The sequence below is a fragment of the Adiantum capillus-veneris genome, chromosome 5, assembly GCF_014529385.1.
Source record: "Adiantum capillus-veneris isolate H3 chromosome 5, ASM1452938v2, whole genome shotgun sequence".
In the NCBI taxonomy this organism is placed as follows: Eukaryota; Viridiplantae; Streptophyta; class Polypodiopsida; order Polypodiales; family Pteridaceae; genus Adiantum; species Adiantum capillus-veneris.
The window spans coordinates 14333946-14354735 of record NC_140935.1 but is presented as its reverse complement, the minus strand read 5'-3'; the positions used below and the strand labels follow the sequence as shown (position 1 = coordinate 14354735).

Below are 20790 nucleotides of genomic sequence, written 5' to 3'. Positions count from 1 at the left end.
GTGCATAACCTTTTGCAACAAGTCGAGCCTTATGGCGATCGATCTCACCATCTGGCTTGCGTTTCAACTTGTAAACCCGCTTCATACCAATGGCCTTTTTGCCAGGAGACAAGTCACATAAAGTCCATGTGTCATTTTCTATAAGTGCATCATATTCTGATTGCATGGCAGCCATCCAATTTTTTGAATTATGTGCTTCATCAAAATATATATAGAGGCTCCTCAACATTATGTAAGCTAGACACATCCAAAGCATAACAATTTGATGCATAGGATGCATGGCGGGAGCTTGAACGATTACGAATAGACAAAGGTGCATCCAATTTAATGTCACCCAAAGTGTGCACCAGCCATTTTGGGATACCTCTAGCCTGCTCATTTTCAGCCCTTTCCTCATCAAGTACATCATGTACATCTGCATCAATAATAGGCTGATCTAAAACATTTTTAGAAACCCCCATAGGCTATACATTTGCCTCATTGGAACTTACATTTGTATTTCCACCACTGAAAAGAGGCAACAAAGTGTCATAAATGTCCTGTGAGCTTACATTACGGTCTCTAGTACATGACAGCAAGGGCTGAACAGAATCTTCCACAAACACTACATCCCGAGAAATCAGAATATGTTTTGTTTGCGGATGACACAACCTTTAACCTTTTATTTCAGCACTGTAACCAGCAAAAATACATTTGACAGCCTTATCATCCAATTCCTGTGTTGTACTTGTGGCACCAAAGCATATGCTAAATAGCCAAAAACACGCATGTGCTCAATAGAAGGCTTTCTATCATGCCATGCTTCATATGGAGTAATAGACTGCAAAGATTTTGTAGGACACCTGTTAAGTACATAAGTGGCAGACATGATGGCCTCAAGCCAAAAAGAATGCGGCAAAGCTTGACTTTTGACCATACATCGTGCCATTTCTATCATTGACCTGTTTTATCCCACGACTAGCCAGAAATGCATTAAATTCATGAGACATATACTCCCCCCCTCGATCGGAACGGAGGGTGCCCATAGTACATTTCGAGACAGAAATTGTTTGAAGAACATAAAAACTTTAGACTTCATTTTAAGCGGAAATACCCATGCATGCCTGAAGTAATCATCAACGAAATTCATGAAGTACAGGTAATTTCCCAAGGAGAGAGTTTTCATGGGCCCACAAACATCACTATGCACAAGCTGCAACCTTCATGTGGCTCGAAATGAACCATCATTTGGAAATTTAGAACGCTACATATTACCCACAATACAGTGTTCACAAACATGTTTGATAGGTGCTACAAGAGGCGGAAAAGAAGCAACCATATTAGATTTTTGCAAACACAGCAAACTGGTAAAATTCAGATGACCAAAACGTGCATGCCAAAGTTTTGCATCTGAAATAGCCCTTGAATCTGCAACAGCATTTGCAAAATTTTGTCTACACTTGTCATACAAAGTCAGATTATACAGCCAACGACACAAAAGCCTAGATGCAATAATTTCATCACCAAAACTGATATAATAAACTGTACATCTGTCATCCACAAATTTGACTACAAGTCCAAGTCTAGCAAGTGCGGATACAGACAAGAGATTCTTCTTGATCCTAGGTACATAAAGTGCATCAACAAGTGTGAAGGAACTGCTATTAGCAGCAGTGAGCACAATCTTTCCAACTCCCTGAACAGGATAAGAGGCGTTGTTGGCACAAGTGATTGAATTCCCATGAGAGACAGACTCGAGAGAGGAAAAAATTTCACGATGTGAGGTAATGTGCTTTGTAGCACCACTATCTAAATACCACACATGTGAATCTACAGCAACTGACAAGCATGCATCATGGAAAGCAGGATTGTAAGTGCACTCTACGCTAAAAGCCCATTCTGCATCAACATCAGCAACATAGTCTCCTTTCACAGAAGACTCAACAATGGCTGCATTTGTAGTGGAACCAGCATTTGTAGTGGAACCACCCTCTTTCTTCTTGGCCTCTTTGGCCTTCAACTTAGGACACGACTTGATCAAGTGATCATTGGCTTTACAATAATGGCAACGCATATTCTTTTTGCCCTTATCACCAAAATTTCCAGACAAATTGCTGCCAGTAGAATCATTAGGAATAGAATTTTTTCCACTCGTAGCAGAACCATAAGAAGTGGCTGCATTGCTGTTACCACCCTTTCTTTGAGAAGTAATAAATGCCTGTTCAACTGCACGCTGTCTAGTCTAGTTTTTTCTGGAAAGTGACTCTTGCAAGAGCAATGTGTATAATGCATCAAACATGACAACTTCTGGATTTCCTTGGGTCATAAGTCTCCAAGTACTAGCAAAAGTCTGGTAAGAATCTGGCAAGGCATCAAGAACAGTCTGCACAAGGGAACTGTCTGAAATAACTTCACCTACAGAAATAAGTTGCTCATTGATATCCTTGACACTAGCAAGGAAAGTGTCCATATCATCTTCCTCATGCATAATCTTCGACTCCAGCTCTTTACGCAGCAAAGCAATTTTAGCCTCATTGCGGCTTGCATAAAGACTTGCTAGAATATCCCAAGCCTGTTTTGCAGATTTTGTTGAACGGATGTGAGGAACAATGGTGCGCTTCACAAACAACGCAATCAATGCATGAGCTTGCACATCCTTAACATCCCAACGAGATTGTTCTGCCGTAGGCAAAACAACTCTAACAGTTGCAATCCTTGCATCAAGACCTGCAACATCCTCAACATCGCCTACATCCTCAGAACCATGACGTACATCAATGCCCTGCACAATGTTCCAGACGCTTTTTGACACAAGAACATGTTGCATCATATAAGCCCACATAGGGTAGTTGTCCCCATCCAACCTGTCCTCAGCAGAAAATATCTTGAACACATCTGTGGTGTTGTTGTCACCCATGGTAAATGCTGCACTTTATGTGAAAACTACCCGAAAATAGGAGAAACGGAGCGGGAACAACCTGTGCTATATAGCACAAACTGTAGAAGACTATAAGGCACCTGTTATGCAGAAAATGGCTCCGACAGAAATTTTGCACAAAATGACGAAATAGCTTGTGCAGTACTGCCTGTAGTGGAAAGGGAGGCCGAAATGAGCCCAAATCAAAATTCTGGAGGAGACCAAGCTCTACGAGCGTACCCAAAATATTTGTCGACCTGTGAACGCTCGCCAAAGCTCACTGAAATCGGAGAAAGAGAGTAGGCGTGTGTTGGAGCAGCTGGCGACTAAGCCCGGGAGGACGCAACCTGCTCTGATACCAATTGTTGGAATTAGGGTTGCAGAGAAACACACACAGCTTGGAGAAGATGAAGGAAGCTCAAGGCACACAATAGAGAGTATGTTTCTTAGTATGCAATGGAAAGATAGATAGACCTAGAGTGATGGGCGTATATACAATGCACAGGGGAAAAAACCTCCTAGAGAGGGAAAGAATGCCCCGGCGGTCCTAGTGTGTTCACACACATCACTACCACATGTATATGGTAACAATTATGTCCAATGGAAATACATAAGGAAAGCCAAAGCACATTAATACAAGCTGATGAGCTAAGACATAGGTAGACCATATTCGATTCATAGCACCAAGGTCAGCCAATACATAACAACAAGTATAACGAGCTAGCGTATTACTCGGTTGTTAGAAACCTAAAAGACTATTATAATCTAGACGATAACCAAACTTACCAAAATAGAAATATCCATAATGCTTTTAGGATCAAAAGAGCCAGCTAAAGGCTAGTGTTATTCATGAGAAAGTGCTCATACAAGGATTAGAAGAGGTAGCAAAAATGCTAGTACCAACTAGAGGCCAAAGAATCCAAGATAGTAGGGAAGCACACATCATATCTTCTATTGGGCCCAAGATTTTCAGCCCTGGCTATTGATCAAAACGTACAACAATTAAACCCACCAAATCTTTAATGTTATTCATGTTAGTTGGGCAAGGACACTGTCATGCTAGGAAAAACATGTAAGCTACCTAAGCCAGCTAAAACAATACAATATCTCTCAAGAACCAGTAAAATCCAAAGACATAGTTGGAGTCAAAACCTGAGGCTAGCTGAGAAGTTCCATTGATACACCACAAAAAGGAGTAGCACCTTATCTTGCTAGGAAAAGAAGGATCAGAGATGCCTTATACAAGCCCTCCTGAATATAATTATTAGACAGCCAACTGGTGATATCCGAGCTAAATAAGAATCAAGTGGGTTATCTTGTCAGATCTGAACCACCAAGTGCTGCTCTATAAAGCATAACAAGGTATAGAGCAACATTTAGAACTAGTCCACCCAAAAGAAAAAATGCAACAAATGTGGCACACTTGGGCATGCATCCCAATTTCGCAGCACTAAAGGGACCAAAGGTTATACCCCCAATGACAACATTTACACAATGAGAACAATACTTGAAATGCTTGGGTGATGATTATTGATGAGACATAGTATGCATAGTTATTTACTAATTCATTTGGTGAGAAATTTTTTTCTTCTTCTTGAAGAGCGTTAACAATGCTTTCTAGAGAAGGAATGGGTTCCTTTTCCTTAAGCACGATTACAATGTTGTCATAATGCATTGGGAGTGCCTTAAGAAGGACGTCTATCTTGTCTTCTTCCTTTGTATTGCACTCGATATAGGTGAGTTGGGTGCAAATACTTGTAAGCTTATTAACTAAGATAGATAGCCCTTCATTTTCTTGCATGATTAAGCTATAGAGTTGAATTTTTAGAGATATTGTGGAGTGCTTGGGATTTTCCCCAAAATTCTTTTCTAGAATTTCCCATACATTCTTGAAAGTAGTGGCTTGATCTAAGTAGTGTACTATCTCATCAGCTACACTTGTGAGAAAAATGCCCAATGCCTTTTCATCTTTAATTTTATTTTCCCTTTGTTGAGACCTAGAAGGCGGATTATCTTCATCTATGTGAGTGGCTATAACATTCCAAAGTCCCCTTTTTATTAAGTATCCCTTGACTTCACTTGCCATGTATGGACGCCCATCCCATTGAATATGGAAATGTTATCTTATTTGCCCATAATGAATGCAAGTTAAGAATTATACAATGTAATGCAAGACAAGTATAATGGAATGGAAGAAAAAAGAGCTAGCTTGTGATAAGAAATGGTCTTGTTATCAAGTGTTGAAGTTCGTTCAAAATTGAAGAAGGGTTGTATGTAGCTTCTTCCCCTTGAAAAAGTGCTGGAAATTTCTGAAGAAAACTCCTTTTCTTTTTTATTTGAATTAGCTTCTCTGTTGAAGTAGACAATGGCCTCCAAATTGATGTGTAGTCGCCTTGAAATGTGTAGAAAAATTAGGCAATTAATGTGCTAGATTATGTAAGCCTTAGAGTGGCTAAATAGGGCATGTAAATCACATATATGGGGCTGCAATAATTTTTTAATTCTCGGATTTGAAGTAGGGAAGAAAAACCTGCATGAAAAGGAAGCTAGTTTAGCATACACATGTAGTAGAAGTAGGCAAATGAGTGGCTAAAGCTTGAGGCTTCAAATGAGTGAATTTGGAACATTAAGTTCAGCCTAAGCATGAGTTTGATGCATCAAAATCTCATAAATCTTTAGATATGGAAGCTTTGTGAAGAAAATGCTCAATGAGTAGTACACTAGGTAACTAGTCTTAGCATAACAATACATAGAGCATGAAGCTTCAATGTAAGATAATTAAGTTCAGCCTAAGAATGAATTTGATGAGTTTGATGCAGCAAAATATCATAAATATTTATCTGTGGAAGCTTTGTGAAGAAAATGCTCAAGGAGTAGTAGACTAGCTGACTAGTCTTAGCATAACAATACATAGAGCATGAAGCTTCAATGTAAGATGATTAAGGCTTATTGAGGGACTGATGAAGGGATGATTTTGCGATGATTATGCAGACATGGAATTTGGGAAGAAGCTTTGATGTGTGTGGTAGAAAGACAGAAAGAAGAAGTTCACTAGCAAGCTAGGAAGAGAACAAAATGATGTTATGGAAGCAAGAAGCACGTAGACGTTGGGGATGATATATAATTCATGGAGAAAAAAGAGGCCATTCCTAAGCTTTTGAAGGTCTTTGTTTTTTTAAGAAAACGTGTTACCTTCACTTCCACACACTAGAGAGAGAAGGTGATTGTAGTGAGAGAGTAGGTGGCCTCCAAAAATTCAATCCCATGTTTGGCTACCAACCATGCCCACTTTGCCATCAATTCAGCCCCTCCTTAATTTTCTTTCCTAGATCACTCCAAGAGTGAATGGTGAAAAAAAGAGGTCTCCTATCTAAAAATGGATGAAAGGCCCATGAGGGTTATTTAAGGCTGTGATACCATCTATTGGGGTTAGGGAGGATACACACATGACTCATTCATGTTGATTGGACCATAAGTAAACAGAATATAACTTGAATTAATAAAGATGGAAGGTACATGAGAAGGCTTATACTAAAGGGTGAAATGAGGACTAGAGAATTACTTGTGGCATGAGTTGAGGTGCCCACTTATATAGGCCTTCAAGAGAGCTTCTAGAATACTCTAGGGAGAGTTCCCACATGCTTAGGTTAGGAGTGTGGATACATATTGTTTATCCAACAAGATTTTCCCAATGAACTAGTGCTCTAGCAAATAGCTAGGCTAAAAGACTAGTAGTCACCCCAATTGAACAAAATTAGATATGAGACAAATTGAACTCTTTTTCATTTCAAGCCAGATATTCAGTAAGCATAAGTAAAACTCTAGCCAAAGGTAATTATCATGATTTCCCCTTTAACTCATTCCACCATTTACAAGAGTATCAAGAAAAAACATCGAATAGATCAATCATGCCAACCAATTAAAGTAGCCAACCAATCATGACCTAGTATACTTCCAAAAGTATCATAAAACCTTAGTAGCACATCAGTAAAAACAACTAGGAACCAAGATCTAACTTAGGTTACAAATAGCAATAGGCATCTGCCACAAGAGTATCAAGAAAAGTTTTTCAGTCATATCAATCAGAAGAGCCTCAATTAATGTACTAACGCAATCATATATCCTCAGCCAAAAAAAATCCACAAGCACCATAAAAACTCAATAGCACATCAATATGAATTGTTTTAAATTTTTTAGACGATAACTTGTAGGAATTGATATTTTCCACACTGGTCAATGTTGAGAGTACAATTGTAAAGTTGAATGTCTCCAACCATAATCACCATTCCATGAGATTACTCTCTCTCTCTCTCTCTCTCTCTCTCTCTCTCTCTCTCTCTCTCTCTCTCTCTCTCTCTCTCTCTCTCTCTCTCTCTCTCTCTCTCTCTCTCTCTCTCTCTCTCTCTCTCTCTCTCTCTCTCTCTCTCTCTCTCTCTAAAGGAAGACATAAAGCTTACGTACCCGAAGTCTAAGTGAGGGGTTGAATTCAATGGCCAATAAAATATAGAACCTATGAAGCAAAAGCCTTCCCATGAATTCTCCAGGTTGCATGAGAAATATATTGATGCAGAGCCAAGCCACTTTCCACCCCCTCTCTCTCTCTCTCTCTCTCTCTCTCTCTCTCTCTCTCTCTCTCTCTCTCTCTCTCTCTCTCTCTCTCTCGCTCGCTCTCTCTCTCTCTCGCTCGCTCTCTCTCTCTCTCTCTCTCTCTCTCTCTCTCTCTCTCTCTCTCTCTCTCTCTCTCTCTCTCTCTCTCTCTCTCTCTCTCTCTCTCACACACACACACACACACACACACACACACACACACACACACACACACACAAATAAAATAAAAAAATTAAACAAACCCAAGTCTAAGTAAGCGAGCACAGATCCCTCACCTGCATATGTAGCCCAATATCCTGCCAACATTTAATCCATGGGGATAGGTGCAAAGAGGGGGGCCATTGAAGGGCCATTGAACACACATACCCAACGAGGCAAGTCAACAATCTACAAAGGGCGCATTGAAGGGTCATTAAAACCATGTACTCGACAAGTCAAAATGTCATAAGAACTAAGATCTAATTTTCCTTAATGATTTTCTCATGTTAAACTGATCATTTAATATGGGGAAGTACCAGGGGTGAAAAATCTAGAATATTGGTAAGGCTAGCAGAGTGATCTCAGAAGGGAACCAAAGGAGGAAAAATAGGCATCCAAAGAGGGACCATATGCAAAAGAGCAATGTGCATCAATGGGCTTCAAAGACCCTATGGTTCGGCCCATTCAGAATTCCAAAAAGCTTAGGTTTCAAAAGTAGATGAATTGCTCAATGGTCAAGCCTTAGGGAAATTTGGATGTTTGTGGGAAGACTCAAAAAAATTCTTCCCACATCCATATCAAGGAAGGGGTGAGCCATTCATGTAGGGGATGAGAGAGAAACATACACACACACTCTTCCAAGCTCCCTTTACACAAAGGGAATAGTGGACACATGTCAGGTTCCTAGCCTAGTTGCCCCCAAGGTGCATTCAAATACTATTGGATGGTCATAGAGGTGGACCAATGCGAATTAGGCTAGAGTAAATTTAGTTTAATGCATTTAAAAACACTTGATAAAAGAACCAGCAAAAAATAAGCTCTCTAGAAAACTATTGGATAGTCTACCAAGGGGTCTAATGAGCCTTCAGTAGCCCAATGGCTTTCCTGATTCCTATTGGCCAGAAGACTAAGAGGTCCAATGAGAGTCTAATTGTATTATTTAAATACCCAGAGCTCTGCCAAAAGGGGAAAGGGGGACACATGTCACAAGGCTATTAATTATGCTTCTAATTTATAACTGGCTAAGCTTTATAGAGGACAATGGGATGCCAACATGAGCAATTAGCAAGAGGGGTCGACCAAGAGAGAGACGGGGCTGATTTTTGCAAGGCATTATCACACACACACACACACACACACACACACACACAACTCATGTGTGGAGCAAAGAAGTTTTCTTCTTCGGGCCAAGATTTAATGGAAAGCTCATCATCTTCTCCAAGCTTTTGAGAAGGGAGGCCTACACCAACAACTCTTGGCTTTGTGATGCAAATCCAACTAAGAGCCAAGCTTCAATGCATGCTCATCTCCTCTACCATGCTAATTACTAAGCTATGCTAAGCTATGAAGAGTGATTATGTGAAATACTTCCTTCTGGTAAGAATACTTCTTCTTCCTCTAGATCTACTCTCATACCCCGTTACCTCTCACCATCTTTGAAGGTGTGTGAGGTCTTGGGTCTGAGACCGTGAGGGAATTGATGTTGTGTTTTTCAAGTGTAAGCTTGGAGCTTCCATCTTCATTGCACCAACAAGTTATTGAAGGAACACAAAGTACTGTATTGTAAAATGTCTCCCATGATGGGGGAAACCTATAATACAAGCCTTTTGGAGGGGGGACCGGATCCATGTAAATCCGGTCCTCAACTTTTGTCATAGCTTAACTTCTCTCTCTTTTTGAATTATTGTTCATGCCTATCTAACTAGGTGTTATGCTTTTGTTTCTCTTCCATCCAAGCACTCTTGTTATGCTCATTAGGAATCTATTCTTAATGAAATGCTCACTATGTCTATGTTATTTTCCGCTACACATAAGTTACTAGACCATTAAATGTTACACAAAAGACCTCACGCAGTGCACCCAGGACCCAACAGGTGATGGAAGCAAAGGGATGTGAGTTTTATGCATAAGAAAGGGGGGCAGAAGGGTTGCATATCATTGCGATGACGAGGGTGGGGTATAGTAGCGAGAGGAGGCTACGGAGAAAGAGGCAAACTAGGAGTCTCCCAATAGTTTAGAGATAGTATCATAAAGGGGACATTCCCACTGAGCAAGCACCCTTTGGGGATGAGAACATTAGGCAAAGAAACTTTAAAGTCGAGGATACTACCGGTCCTAGAAGATCTCCAATTAGAAGTCGGAATCTCCAAGTAAAAACTCATGGTAATCCCTCACCTAAAAATATAATCATCAGCTTCGATAGGCATAGAATGATATAAATACACCCATGAAGGCTATTAAAAGATTAAAATTAACGACAATCATCCACTGTTACATCCATTAAAGAAAACACCATATAAAAACTCATGGTAAACATCCACAAGACACTGTAATCATCAAGTACTTTATGCATAACAAGAGTCAAAAACTTCCATTAAGGGAGATGCACGGTGAAGACTCAAGGTAATCACTCACAAGGCAAAATAACCATCAGTGAAATGAGTAGCCCAAGTGGAAATGTGTGTGTGTAGCTGGGTGAAGCCATCACACCCGATGAAGTGATCTAGATCACAATATAAAACACCATTAAAAGTAATTGCAATGTATAAATTGAAGGTGTATCCCACAAGGCAAAATAAATTAATAGGATTTAATCTAAGCATAAAGGCTTATGGTAATCACTAGACATTACATCCATAGAGGAGTATATAAGTTAAAGGTTTATGGTGAACACCACAAGACACAATCTTCAACAACTCCAATATGCATATCATGAGTGGGAATCCTCTGTTGAGGAAAAGTACTTATCCCATGTATTCACCCCTGAGATAATAAAGCCATCAGCTCGTCAATAGTTCAAGTAGCAACCCTAATAAATCAAGTAAAAGTGTGAGAGTAGCTAGATGTAGCACTCATAATTAGATGAAGCAACCAATAGCTCCATTATGCATAGCTAAATCCAAAATTAATTATTGATAGAAGTGCAAGGTATAGAGTTCAAGGCACTCATCCACAAGACAAGATACCTAGTTGCTACATCAATGGCCCAAGTGTATGTGTGTAGTTGGACGAAGCAGTCATAGTCAGATGAAGTGACAGAGAGAGAGAGAGAGAGAGAGAGAGAGAGAGAGAGAGAGAGAGGGAGAGAGAGATAGAAAATTTTATCATTGTCCTCGGAGGTCATATATGACCTATGGGACCAAAGTTACATGTGATACAATATGTGCATGGCGAATTAGTGACTCTCGGGATTCTCCAAACTCTTAATTTTGGTGACGAGATTTGCAATAGAGAGCCCACACTGTGGTTGGGAGATGAAAGTATGTAAGTGAGCCATGGCTAAAAATGTGAGAGAAGCAAGTTCGGATGTGACCAAAAGTTGAGCACTCTAGTAGTCTGTGGTACTCAGACTGTCAAACTTGTAGTGAGCATAATGTGCACAACTGATTTCACTCTTCTCCATTGCCCCAGATTGGTGTGGTACTTCCAGGAGGGAATACATATAGCCTTTGAAAGTAAAAATCTAGATAGAGCTCAATAGAATTGTTATGTCTATGAGAGAGAGCTCTATGCCATAATTCACGCTTTACAAAAGTGGGGACACTATTTATAAGGACTCATTTCACAAGGATGAATTCCTTCATGCAGTATTCTTGTCATTAAGAAGGTAGCTCTAGGAGTGTTTTTGTTCAAAGGCATATTGAAGGATTTTTACATTGCAATGGAGGTTTCTTCGTTCATGCTTTGAAAGGTTATTCTCAATTATGTGGTTCTGAATAGGTGTCTAAGTCTATGTTTTAGCTTCGAAGAGAAGGAAATGCCTTGATACATATGAATTTTTTGCAGCAGGAATATATGAGTCTATGTAGAAGAGACTATAAAAAACATCAGTGTACTAAGCAGTAGAAGGAGAGTAGAAGAAATAGTAGATAACACTTAAAAGGGGACATTGAAGGGGAGGAAAAAAAGGCAGGAAAAGTATGACTTTAGAGAAGATAATTTAACATGTTATATTAGAAATATCTCTTTATAGCAAAGATGACCAAAAGGACATATAGTAAGAAGTGTTTAATCACAATCGTGTTGTGTAGTGTTGAGATTTTAAGCTCAACATGTATATATGACTACTGGATGACTACCACATACAATCATCATCATTGGCACGTCTTGGTGGATATGCATATCTTCGCAAGGGATACTATAGAAATACTACACCGAGATGAATTACCTACCGGAGTGATGGTACACTTATCTACTCACCTCATTCACTAGCGGTTCATACTAGACCGTTGTACTAATTTTCCTTTTTATGTTGTATTTTTCCTTGTGTTTTGTAGACCTCTTATGTTGAGTTTGTGAAGAAGAAGAAGTACAGTCTTTTGCCTCCATCTTTGTGTGTGTGTGTGTGTATGTATGTGTGTGCGCTTGCAAGGGTTCAATCTCTCTCCTTGATTCGAGCTCATTTCGGCCTCCATTTTCACTATACCAAGTCTGTGCAAGCAATTTTTTCATTTTGTGCAGAATTTCTGTCAGTGCCAAATACTGCATAAAAGGTCTTATATAGTCTACTACTGCAGGTTGTGCTATATAACACGTGCTAGTCACACTTAGTTTCTCCTCATTTAGGAAAGTTCTCACATCAGGTGCATGCATTTTCCATGGCTGACAACAACACAGATGTGTTCAAGATGTTTGCTGCTGAGGACAGATTAGATGGAGACAATTATCCTATGTGGGATTACATGATGCAATATGTTCTTGTGTCAAAGGGCGTTTGGAATATTGTGCAGGGCATTGATGTACATTGGTACAACTGAAGACGGTCAGCCTATCGAAGTGCAAGAAGCTCAGGCATGATAGTTTGCAGGCAAATGATAGGGACCTTGAGAAGGTATTTGATGCAGCTAGGAGACAGGTGCACAGGGATGGAGCACTCGCTAGCAGATGTTACAAGTGTTTTTTGCTATCACCAGTGACAGGATCAAATGTTGATATCACAAGGTTGAGAACAGGACAAAGGATACAGATGCTATGAAGTTTGTGATATGGGATTTTGATCGAGATGTCTCTAGGACATGCAAGACACTCTACTACCAAGATGTGTATGCCAAATGCGGCATTGTACAGGTCATTTGTGGTGCTAAGATAATGTGTTTGTCAGATGTAACACATAAGAGGTTAAAGGTCTACATTGGGAGAAGTTTAGCATATTGAAGCCCTAAGTGGTGGTGCCATGGTGTATGCAAAATGGGTGCTAAAGCTGGGCGAGTTAAAAGTTTTTGCGAGCTTGAAGGTAGTTATTTGGCAAGTCTCAAAGTGGATGACATAGCAGTCATATCACTCTCGGTGTGGTGCTTTTGATCGACTGAGGTATGAGGATAACTTTTCTTCACCATAGTGAATAGTTTCAGCAAGCGAGCAATGGAAAAAAGAGTTGACCAGAAGTTTTTTTAGTCGACGATAGATGGCGTGTGAAAGGAGGCAAAACCCAAAATTTGTTAAAGCTTAATTTGTAAAAAACGGACAGTGCTGCATGAAGGATGGAGCCACTGCAGATAGAGGGTGAGGGGTTCGAAAGCGCGTGGAGACATGCGGCGTGCGGGGAGCTGCTTGAAGGGGCAGGTCGGCCAAGTGGAACACAGCATGCAGGGGAGCTGGATAGCACATGGCGGGGTGCCATATGCAATAGCAAAAAAAGAGGGCGACACTACAGAGGGAGCTGCAGAGAGGGTGAGGTTACTGGTTGCAAGGAGAGGATGCTGTGTTTGTGAAGGGCCATGCAGAGAATGCGCCGCCAAAGGGGGGGCTGTACAGAGGAGTATGAAAAGCCTCAAGTTGAAGGGGCCGCCATACGCTATGGCAGTCAGCTCGGCCGTGAGCAAGGGAGAGCCGCCAGTTAAGGGGCGGTAGCCAATTAGGTGGAGGAGGACAGGCCAAATGGGCCGTGAGGAGGTGGAGGTTGGCAAAAGAAAAAGCACTAGGCATTGGAGGGAGGCCGGGGAGTTGTCATGAGGGGCCGCCAGGGCCTGGACAAGCATAGTGTGAAGCCAGGAGAGCTTCAAAGAAGCAAACACAGTTGAAGGAAGAAGGTAAGAAGAGGTGGCGGGGGCTGTAGACCAAGCCAGGGCCAAGGACAGTGAAAGGGTGAGCAGGCGGAGAGGGAGGGCCAAGGGGGAGCCGGGGATAAGAGGAAGGCGGCCAAGGGGCTTGGCCATGAAGGAAGCTGCCATATTGGAGAGCAGGAGAGCGCGCCCTCTAAGGAGGCCCATGGAAGGGAAAGGTAGGCTGATCGTGATGAAGGCCACAGGTTACAAAAGAGCCAGCAATTGGAGAACGAGTACATGGTGAGAAGGGCGAGTTGTAGCTAGAGGGAAAAGTCACCAGCAGCTAGGAAAGGCATGGTGGGCCAAAGAGGGCCGTGGTCTGCCAGAGCCGACAAGGGAAAAGATTGAAGCCGCCAAGGCGGATGTATGGATACAGAAACAACGGCGAGGGATTGGGCTCGTCCGATTAGGGGTTCCATACAGTGTGGTGGGTTCACCACAGGGTTCCAAGGGCCACCAAGGATTGCATCAATGCACATAGTCGACATTAGCCATCATTCTACCGGAGTTCTTGTTTTTTGCTATGCATAAGTGGATTTATGGTCTAGCTGGGTTATTTTTTGTGTTGGATTTGCACCAATCTTCTCGTCTATCTCGTATTGTGCATCTCACCCGTGATAGTGTTGGCTCCGAGTATGTGTGTGTGTGTGCAAAGAGGAAGAGAGATTGTGCGGGAAAATTGTATCTGTGATCGAGGTGTCTCTCGTCTTCCTGTGTGAGTGTGTTTACAGAATTTGGGATGAGTGTATGCATCGGTGTGTAAAAGTGTGGGATGGTGGTATTTCGACAAGTGTTTGCACTTATGGTCAAGTGTCTGTAGTCGTGACGCTCGTAGGTGAGTCTGTGGTGTGAAGGTTGGCAGATAGCGTGCGTTTGTGTGTGGTTAGGGGTGCGGAATTTATCCTGGGCTATAGAGAGGCAACTTACTTGTGTGTTGGGTTTGTTCCTAGTTCCCCCTTTCCATTAGTGGTGTCCCCATTGAGGAGCAACTAATTGCTTCTTGGTGAAGTCGAAGACGGTGTCACGGTTTGAAGAGCAGAATCTAACAAGAATGGCATGGTCTAGTTTTTGGACTTTTACAGGTGCTGAAGATGTTGAGATTTGACTGCAAGACTACGTCCTTTTTTTGGTGGACAGCGGCTTGTCAAGAGAAGAGGGAGTGGCCCGAGCTTTCCCGCTCTTGGTTTGTGGAAAAGCAAAGGTATGGTATGAGGGCTTGCAGGCTGAAGAAAAATAGGATTGGATCACATTGGAAGCGACATTCCGAAGCCGATATGTGGCCAACATGTAGTGGAGTGAAGTGAAGCAGATGATGGATAACCTAAATCAAAGCCTTAATGGTGATTTCCGAGCATTCGTGTGGGAGTTCGAGGCCATATGGAGCAAGTTGGTTAAGGTAAATGCTGTAGAGAATGCAGATTCTTTAACCATGACCAAGTTTGTGGACTGCTTGCATGGAAAAGTGCAGGATAAAGTCGAGATAGATGGACCGTGCACGTACGAGGAGGCAATAACGTATGCGCAGAGCAGGACGAAGAAGGTTTTAAAGAAGCAACATGCAAAGCAGGTTCTAGCGAGTCCATTGGTGCCAAGGCCAATTGCTAGGGAAGAGCTTCAAGTAATCCGACCCTTTGTTGATGCACATGTGGTAGTAGAGGATAGGCGTGATGACAAAGTAGAAACGATACCGTGTGGGCCTATGAGGCCTCAACAGCTGCACAGAGGAGTCTACCGAGTATCGTCTGATGTGCTTGACCAAGTGACTTCCGAAAATCAAGCAGTGGAGAAGATAGCTGAAGTGCCAAAGCCGGTGAGTTTTGTGGAGAAATCCGAGGTCTATTTGAGCTATAGAAGTGCCTTGGTGTAAGGTCTCTGACCCCAACCAAAAAGAGCATCCTTGTACCATGAAATGATCATAATGAAAAAAAGTTACTATTTTTAGCAGTTTTCTGAATTCTGTCAGTGCCATGATGTTTAAAATGTCATAAAGCTATGAAATGTGAATTAAAATAATTTTTATGAAAATTTTCCAAATATAGTAAGTTTTTGGTCACCCGACCGTCTAGTTTTGACGGTCTCGAAAATCTGCACCTGTACCCCGAATTTGCATTTTCGGACCCCGGGGGCTGCTAAATATGGCAGGTACTCGGGCCAGTACGTCTTACTTAGAGATTCGTTTAGCAATTTTCGGCATCAAAATCCGACTCGTATGACCCGTTTTAGCGTAGAATCAATTTTCCTAAAAATTGTCCGGGGAGGTACTGGGGGGCCAGGACTGTGTGGGAACAGATTCCAACCGACTCTAGATCAGTTTTAGTAGCTAGGGGGTGCCCTCTTGCTTTGTGGGAGTCTTGGGGAAGCTGCCAAGCCTGCAACTCAGTGTGAGAGTCAGTTTACTGAGCCAACTGGACACTTGGTGGGCAGGGAACTGGACTTGCCATGCTTAACTGGAGAAGCTCCCAGATGCATTTAGCAACCCAGATCGATTTTCAGCTTGAGGAGGCCTATTTAAAGACCTGCACACACACACACATATGCTCACACACACACATTGCATACTCACACACCTACACACTGCGAAGGTGCTGCCGGCACACACACAGCTTTTGAAAGAGAAGCAAGGAGGGAGGTGCTGCCGAAATTCCCATCTTGAGGGTTCATTGCATCAGAAATTTAAGAGGATTCTCAGCCCCTAATCACAGTAATTATGGTTTAATTACTGCTCTTCTTAATCTCATCATTACCCACTCATAATTCTTGTCTACTATGCCTACTTTTAGCTATAATTCTCTATAGCTGCTCTCTAAGTTTTCATAGCTGTACTTCATTACATAATTATCATCCATTTAGTTAATTTATTTAGCCATTCATCATCCTTAATCAAGGATTAATGCATGATTAGAAAAGATTCTCTCTCTAGGCGGTATATAGCCAATGAATTGCCAGCTAGTAATAGTGTAGATTTGTCAGAATTCAATCTTTCACTACTCAATAGAGTTGTAATTAAATTATACTTAATCTTCTCCCACCTTTAGATGTGATTAAGGCTGGAAATTAATCCGTCATTAGTCCAATAAGAAGAAGGTTTTTCCATCACACATGCCTGCGGTCACTCTGCACCTTCATATTGCTCTAGGAAAATGAATGAGCTTGCTTACTTCATATCTTTCGTGAATCGATTAGAAAAACTCTGAATTTCTTAATCATCCAAGCCAAGTAATTAACCTTAGAGTCGTTCCCATAGGGTGGATACAGAATTACCCTTAAAAATTGCTAGGGCAAAAATCGAAAAATCTAACCTCGTGCATAAGGAGGAGTCTTTAATAAATCTAATCTGCCGATTGGTTTGTCATATTACTCTCGGACCTTAGCTCTTTTTTTTTTCAAGTCTATCATTTAAGTAGTGAGAAAAATGGCCCCGGTTAAGAAGACTCGCTTCGGTGGTGCCCACGATCGCGAGGCAGGAACGAGCAATGTCAACGGGAAGGGGAAGGCTCCCATGGAGGAACAAATACCGGCCATCTCACGGGCCATCGATGAAGAAGGGGAAGAGGTAGATCATATTTTTATTCAAGTTGTTTAAACTAACATTACATACGCTAGTTAGGAATGCTCATATCCCCAAACATGTTGGAGAAATCCGACGGAAACCTCGGCATTGAAAGCATTGTACATTAAGTTCTAAAGTAGGAAGGAAATGATTGATGGGAATGCTGTTTGCAATAGGAAAGAATGTCTGCTAGGGAAAATTTAGCTCGGCATGCTCATTCACTACAAGAGGTTGTGTGCTCTTGTTACGCTGTTAGCGACGAAAATACACTGGGTTTTTATAACCCCTGGCGTCGCTAAAACCGTCGCTACGAGCGTCGCTACGAGAGCGTCGCTATAGGCCTCGCTATATGCGTCGCTATATGCATCGCTATACGCGTCGCTATATAGCGACGCTCATAGCGACGCATATAGCGACGTTCACACAGAAGACTATAGCGACGCTCATAGAGATGCTACAGAGCCATAAATAGCGACGCGTATAGCGACTCCCGAGAGAATTTTTTTTTGGTGGCAGGGCATTGAATGCCCTGCCACCCATCAACCATATTGTACTTGATTCACTTTTTAAAAAAAGTGCAAGGGTAGATAATAGACCCAAAATAGTCACCCACAAAACGCATTGTTTGCAAAATTGACAATTGTACACATCATAGGCAAAATGAATTGATTGGCAAATGAAATAATGACAATTGTACAACATCATAGGCATAAAGAATTGATTGGCAAAGGGAACTGCGGTGAAAAATGTAATAATATACATGGTTCAAAAAGACGTATAAAATCCGTCTCATGATACATAAGCTATGAGAAACCCTAAACTAATGCTATCTAGCTACGGCTAAACTGACGTCGTCTAGTCAGACGTCTCATCGCGTCCAAGCGGCGTATCTATCGGATTCTGCAAAAAAATACAATAAGACAGCTTTCAGTAAGTATAAACATATAACGGCATTTATAAAACAATACAAAAAATAAAAAAGAGTAAACCCTAATACTAACCATGCCACCACGAGAACTGAGAATGTCCATCAGGGCGTTTAAGCCCTTCCTGCCTGCATACTCGCGCTCGTAGGGTGTGGGATCACGTCCTGTCATCGACCACTGTCAAAACATACAAAGATTTCATTATGTTAGAACTAAAAAACTCATAAACCCTAAACTATCGAACATGCATAAAGAGCAATGTGAAAACACTTACAAAATCGGCCTCAAATGATGCCCATCCACCGCTCCCCAAGTGGTGCGAGCTCCCTGCCTCTACTCACGCTCTGGCTGCATCCTTTTGTTGCTTTCACTTGTCGGGATTCTCGCGCGCTGCTTTCTTCGTATTCTTCCAATCTTCTTTGGCCAGCCAATCTGGCCTGTTCCACCCATTCTTGATTGCTTTTTGCACTTCGGAACGCTTGTGTTTGCAGTATTCGCGCATTCGAATCTTCATCAGGTCTTCATTGAAGCGCTGATCCCGTGTTGGAACGAGAAACTCATCATGACGTATGCTGATGACTCTGTTTTTTAAATCACTTGTTACTTCACTCCATTTGTTTAGTATGTAGTGTCTAAACAGCTGAGAGCAAAGACCACGCATGCGCGAAATCACCTTCTTGCCGTCATCATCCATGATGATGCCGCCGCTGATGTCGACGGAGTAAGGCAAGCCCTCTGGCCGGTGACGCGTGAACCTGAGTGTCCCGGCAGGGGTCTCTAGCGGCGTGTCGATGGGGGTACGGACGTCAGGTGTCTCCACCGGCGTCTGGGCCCCGAAGCGAGGAGTGTCGAGTGGGATGGCTCCTGGCGGAGTAGGTAGAGGTGTGTAGCTTCTAGGAACAGTCAGCCGTGCAAAACCTGGCGTAGATGGCGATGTTGTGGCTGGTGTGGGGGCGGGCAAAGAAGGGGAGGGTAAAGAGCCTCGTCGAACACGAGGCGGTGTGGAGACATCAGTGGCGGAATCCCCACAACAACCGCCACCGCCACCACTAGAGCGCCGGTGTCTAGACAAGTGTGAAGCTCGTCTCGTCAACGCCGAAGCTTCGGAGCGCGCCGAATGCTCCGAAAGAGAGGGAGATGCGGATGGAGTAGGAACGCGCGATGATGGGCCAGAGCGATGACGCTCCACGTACCACTGTCTCTGTTGCGGTGACAAAGAAGAAAGAAACTCCTCATCATCCATACCTGCATTAAACACACGAATATTTAAACTTAATATTGAATGAATAGAGTAGACAATGACGCAAAGACCATTAAATACAATGACGTAATGACGCATATAAATACAATGACGCAATGAATCGAGTGATAGAAGAGGCAAGTCGAAAACTCAGAATTTTCAATCAAAAGATGTGAGCGCGAGTAGAAAAGAGCGTTATACACCATGGAAGGTACTTAGAGAGCCAGAGCTTTTACAACACGGAGCAAAATTGTCCAAATACAATATTTGTGGCTTTAAGAGATCTCTCTTTCATCCTCGCATAACTCAGCATAACTTCCTATATCTATATAGAGCTCTCCGTTTAAACACATATCCTCTGTTTCATTTTGTAGCTCTTCTGCATGCACCCCATATAGAGTAGTAGCATCTTGATGCTCGTCTGGCACCACCGCAGCGGCTTCTGATTGAGCATCTTCTCTGATCTCCTCCATTGATGTCATTGTGATTGGCACATGGTAGCCTTCATACGTCCTTGCACTACGAGGGGCTACCTCTATGACGTACCACCAGTTTGATGTAGACTTTGTAGGATGAAATATTACCTGCCAGAGCCACATAACTTACATGAGAGCTTTCAAGCACATAACTTGTAAAAGGGGATGTTAACTATTTACATACTTACTTGTTCACAATGCTCGGGTAGTACGAAAGTGTCTCTTAGGTCAGTCCATTTCTTAGTAGAATCCACCTCAAGAAAACCAGACTCTCCTCTACGCACAGTAGCGTTGCGACCTTCCATGATTATCTTGAACCATTTCACGTCGAACAAGTCGACAAAAAATCCTCTGTAATCGATCCTCAAAATCTCTTGCAGCGTGCCGAAGTAAGTGAGTTCCACCACCACAAGATCTGCATCAGAGGAACGTCGTCGACTAGACTGTTCAAATTTTGCCATGATTCCACAATCTTGAGTAAAACGCTTTTTGTCGATTCGTTCCACCCTAAAATGTCGACCTTTACACCATGCTGTTGTGTATGACTTATACTACAATGAACAAAGATTATGAGTGGCCGTTCAAACGTTTATAAATAAAGTCACTTGCTAGTCGTACATTGCAAACTTACCTTGGTCGCGCAACCCCGAGAGTACTCCCACTCTTCTTCAGTCACTTCGTCACCGCATTGTTGTGCGCTTTTCAATTGGTTGTGCAACCATCTTAAGCTCATGAAGGTTGGTAGGCTCTCCAAAACCGCTGGATAGTGCATCGGTGGTCGTCTTCCCCGTCTCCACTCGATTCGTGCCCTTTGTCGCTCTTGCTTTGCATCCTCATATTGTGAAATCCACT

General features: G+C 42.2%; 1 protein-coding gene across 1 annotated transcript; it reads left to right on the top strand.

The window, feature by feature from the left end:
- Positions 1-13765: 13765 nt before the first annotated feature.
- On the top strand, positions 13766-15620 carry LOC147456905 (uncharacterized). The gene has a single exon (XM_086513475.1). The coding sequence runs from the start codon at positions 15056-15058 to the stop codon at positions 15611-15613; it is 558 nt and encodes a 185-aa protein (XP_086369601.1). The 5' UTR covers positions 13766-15055; the 3' UTR covers positions 15614-15620.
- The last annotated feature ends 5170 nt before the right edge of the window (positions 15621-20790 follow it).

What these genes read in the sequence shown, in the direction of transcription:
- LOC147456905 (XM_086513475.1), top strand. Translation starts at nt 15,056, where the DNA reads ATGATGGATAACCTAAATCAAAGCCTTAATGGTGATTTCCGAGCATTC.